The 5,014-nt window shown below is 35.3% G+C and overlaps 1 protein-coding gene across 1 annotated transcript in view; it reads right to left on the minus strand.

The window, feature by feature from the left end:
* LOC106881858 (eIF-2-alpha kinase GCN2) overlaps positions 1-5,014 on the minus strand; it is a 66,444-nt gene that overhangs the window by 45,369 nt on the left and 16,061 nt on the right. Inside the window, exons 5-6 of the mRNA XM_052973492.1 lie at positions 3,304-3,369; positions 1,938-2,023 (exon numbers count right to left, since the gene is read on the minus strand). Of these exons, the coding sequence (XP_052829452.1) occupies positions 1,938-2,023; positions 3,304-3,369 (152 nt within the window). The remainder of the gene's footprint in view (positions 1-1,937; positions 2,024-3,303; positions 3,370-5,014) is intronic.

Raw genomic sequence — 5,014 nt, forward strand, 5'->3', positions numbered from 1 at the left:
TATATATATATATATATATATATATTAAATTCAAATTATGATAAATGTAAACAAAGTTTGCTTTTAGAAGCACTGAGATGTATTGAAAGATACAGACAAGGAAATAATTTATTCTCAAATGCAGAATAATAATAATAGGACAACAGGAACAGGATAAAATATCCATATTTTGCGGAAGAGTCTGTCAGCAGCTAGCCATGAGACTCAAACTCACATCCCAGTGATTATTGGTCAAGTGCTTTACCATTAAGCTAAACTGCCACTGACAAATTACTCTGACACTGTATGTTAAATTCAAATTACAATAAATGTAAACAAAGTTTGCTTTTAAAAGTGCTGAGATGTTTACATTTATTGTAATTTGAATTGGGATTAATTTATCAGTGGGCAGTTTAGCTTAATGGTAAAGCACTTGACCGGTAATCACAGGAATGTGAGTTTTGAGTCTCATGGCTGGCTGCTGACAAATTTTACTGCAAAATATGGATATTTTATCCTGTTCCTGATGTTCTATCAGCATTTCTGTGTTTGAGAATAAACTATTTCCTTATCTGTATCTTATATATAAAGACACATACACACACACACACACATACTGAAAAATCAACATCACTTAAACGGTGTGATAAGTTTGCTTCCCAACCACATGGTACCAGTTTCAATCCCTCTGTATGGTACCTCGGGCAAATGTCTTCTATGATAGCCCTGATCCAACTAAAGCTTTGTGAGTGGATTTAGTTGACAGAAACTGAAAAAAGCCCATCATGTGTGTGTGTGTGTGTGTGTGTGTGTGTGTGTGTGTGTGTGTGTGTGTGTGTGTGTGTGTTTGTGTGCATGTGTGTGTATTTATGTTTGTCCCCGACCATCACTTGACAATCACTGTTGGTTTGTTTACATCCTTGCAACTTAGCAGTTTCGCAAAAAGAGACCTGTAAAGTAAGTAGCAGGCTTAGGAAGAAAAAGAAATTAATACTGGGGTTGATTTGCTTGACTAAACTGTTCAAGACAGTCCCCTAGCATGACCAGAGTTTATAAAAACAAATAAAAGATACACACCTGAAAAATATGAAGCACTCTTCCTTCTTTATATCAATTGAATACAACACAACTGATATCTTTTGAGCCAAACCAACATTCATTTGTTATTCAACCATTCAATCGTCATCATTTAACATTCACCTTTCCATGCTTGCATGAGTAAGATAGAATTTATTGAGGCAGGATTTTCTACAGCCAGATGCTCTTCCTGTCACCAACCCTCCCTCACCTATTTCTAAGTAAGGAAATATTTTCCAATGCTCAGATATAGCAGACTGGAAATGATGGTGGTGCACATTGAGAATCCTAACATAATGTCAAGACAAGGATACATATAACACACACACAAATACAACATACATACAAACAAATATAGATATGATGGGCTTCTTTCAGTTTCCATCTACTAAATTCACTCACAAAGCTTTTGTCAACCTAGTAGAAAACATTCGCTCAAGGTCTTACATCATAGGAACGAACTGAGACCAGATGGTTGGTCCCAACCACAAAGCCACATCTGCAGTTATGTATTTAATGCAAGTACACCTTCCAGTCAGAATACCCATCTATATACTGAACCACATACTGACATTAAAAGTTGTTATTTTCATTACTCTAGAAATGTAACAGCAAACTCAACTAAGCTTACATTTTCTTCTCTCAGTACAGAAAATGTAATATTTACTATACTGACCAGAGACACTGTTAAACATCACAAACAGCTCAGCATTAAATAAGCAAACAAAATTTATAGCATTCTATCCAGCTAAACATAGATTTGTGTTTTTAAGTGTTTGCGAAAATACAAAGACATGTGTGTACTATATTTGGTAAATATAGTGCTGATGATTTCTGAGAAAGATTAAGAAAACTGAAGAATACTTTTAATCAATACAAACTTTTTTATATCTTCTTTTATTTTAATCTCTCCACTCTGTATTGACGAGTCAATCTCCAGACTTTCTGTTCTAGTTAGTGGTTCAGGCTAAATTCAAAAGAAATAGAAATGTTAGCAAGGATTCTCAGTTTCTTAATGGTAATATTGATGATAAATTAGTAACAACAATAAGCAAGATGTAATATGAAATTACCAAATTCCATTCATAAAGATAATAAACCACTTCTTTCACCAGTTGCAATAGTAACTTTGTTATTGAGATTTGCAATATTATCTAAATTTCAATTGCTGCAACAACATCTCTCAAAATAGTTTCCATCTATCTTCAAAATTAAGTTAATACATTCCATCCACCCATCTTCTCCACCTATTAATCCTGGAAATGTTATAGGGGCAGAGTCCTCAGGTACATCTCTTCTGTAGGGTCCTATCAGAAGCAACTATCATTAGACTTTCCAGCAGGATTCCCAAGCTCGACCAACTGAGACTATGGATATTATCCAACCATCTCGTTCTTGGACTACAACTAGGTCTCCCACCAAATGGCTCAACTTGAAGAATCTGTCTTGCAATTCTTTCCTGTGACATTCTAATTACATGTCTGTAGTACCAGAACTGTGATCCCTGGATGCAAAATAGTAGTAGCTCAACCTGAAGAAACTCCCTGATCTCTGAATTACACACTTGACTAAAGTAACTTTACTCCAGAGAACCTTTGGAGGAACTCAATTTCAGCCTTTTTTTTTATTAGCAATCATATTCTTTTGGTCATTAGCCAACATTCAAGACCATATGTGAAGGTGCTTGGCTCAGTGGTTAGCACATTGGGCTGACAATCTTGAGATAGTGAGTTCAATTCCCAGACCAGGCTGTGTGTTGTGTTACTTCATATTACTCCAGTTCACTCATCTGTAGAAATGAGTTGCAATGTCACTGGTACCAAGCTGTATCAGCCTTTGGCTTTCCCTTGGATAATATCAGTGGTTCGGAGAAGAGAGGTTGGTATGCATGGGCAACTGCTGGTCTTCCATAAACAATGCAAAGTGGTTGGTGTTAAGAAGAGTATCCAGCTGTGGGAACCATGCCAAAGCTGAAAATGGAGCTTAATACAGTCTTGCAGCTTACTGAAACCTGTTGAACCATTCGCTCCATACCAGGGAAAACAAACATTAAATGATACTGAAGAGGGTGTGTGTGTTTTAACCTAAAATATATTCTTTATAAGAATATATTATTTTGGAAAGATTAATAAACAAGTTTCAAGAAAAAGATAAATATAATAGCAGTGCCCTAACATTGCTCCAGCTCTTGAGCTGAAATTAGTCAAGGAGTTTTATAAAAATGAAACCAAATGTATTAATACTTACAACCTCATTTATTTGCTTTCTAATATAATTTTTTCTTTTCCTTACTTTATCTTCTAGAATTTTATTCTTAAAAAAAAAAAACAAAGAGAATATACAATCAATTATGAAAAATATTAATGTGATGTATATACATATAAGTATATAAGCATAAATACACAGACATATATATACACAAACTAGGCTCTGGTAAAATTGCATAATGAGAAAGCATCAAGTAGAGACATAATAGTCAGTTATTAATACAAGATCTTCAATCCAGAGAATATCACACCTGTGTTTAAAAGAAAAACAGAAAGCCAAACTGAGATATAAAACTGGCTTGCCATGAACCTGAACAAATCTTGTAGCCAAGAAAGTGAAGCAGTAACTTGGCAGAAAAAAATATAGGTTAACACCAGCCATTTAAATTAATTCCTTCAAGTCTAATTTAATGCCACTTCAACACAGCAGTGACTATTGAATAAGCAGGTGAAATGAACAGGATGTAGGGATGTTCTGAAAAACTTTCAATTAGCAAAGCTAAGTTGTCTGAACAAAAACTATGTGCACACACGCACGCGTGCGTGCGCGCGCACGCTCACGCACACACACACACACACAGGGTTGGTGAAAAGTCAGCTGACAGTAAATCAAAACCATGTAATTACAAGATTTATTTATGTTTCACAACTGAATGAATTTAATAAAAGCATCTAAATATGAAACATCATGAGAATTGTTCACATTGAAGTTCTTCATAACTGGAATGAATAAATAAAATTGAATATTAAGTCTTTATGGAATTTTGATTTACAGTCGGGTGACTTTTGGCAATATCTTCTACTATAGCCCCAAAGCATTGTGAGTGGATATGGCAAATAGAAATTAAAAGAAGCCTGTAGTATGTGTGTGTGTGAGAGAAAGACCATGATATTCTAGTGATCTGATGTCCTAGCTTTCTTTATCTGCACTGATTTGTGAATATACAATCATATTGTATAATGCATAGCAATCATATTAAAGCAGACATATAATTTATTACGCATGAATTATTATTACATGAAGAAGGCTAGCAAATGGCTGTAATCTTATGGCTGATATCAAGTGGTTAAATAGCTATATTCACTTCTCATACCTCCTGACTTTTTCTGGCTTATGTACTCCTCATTAAATAATTTCATTGATTGGATCTTCATGGAACTTTGCATTACACTCTTCTGTATTGGATTCATATGTGCTTTGTTAGCTGAGTCTGTTGGAGGAGCTTTCTGTGATAGCCACATAATTCTATGAATCCATACATTACACTACAAATTTATATACACATAAGCCTAGTCACCCGTATTATGAACCAGGTGATACACGAAGGAGTCATACCCAATGACTGGTGTAGCAGCATCATAGTCAACTGCTACAAAGGTAAAGGTGACGCTTTAGATACAAATAATTACAGAGGCATCAAGCTGTTAGATCAGGTTATGAAAGTTACAGAGATGGTCATAGCCCAACTAATTAGGGAGCGAATCAATTTAGATGAGATGCAGTTTGGGTTCGTGCCAAGTAAAAGCACTACTGATGCCTTATTTCTAGTGAGACAGCTGCAGGAGAAATACCTAGCTAAGGATAAACCTCTGTACCTGGCTTTCGTTGACATGGAGAAAGCCTTTGACAGGGTCCCCCGATCCCTTATCTGGTGGTCAATGAGGAAACTTGGGATAGAAGAATGGTTAGT

Source organism: Octopus bimaculoides, chromosome 16, assembly GCF_001194135.2.
Source record: "Octopus bimaculoides isolate UCB-OBI-ISO-001 chromosome 16, ASM119413v2, whole genome shotgun sequence".
Lineage (NCBI taxonomy): Eukaryota > Metazoa > Mollusca > Cephalopoda > Octopoda > Octopodidae > Octopus > Octopus bimaculoides.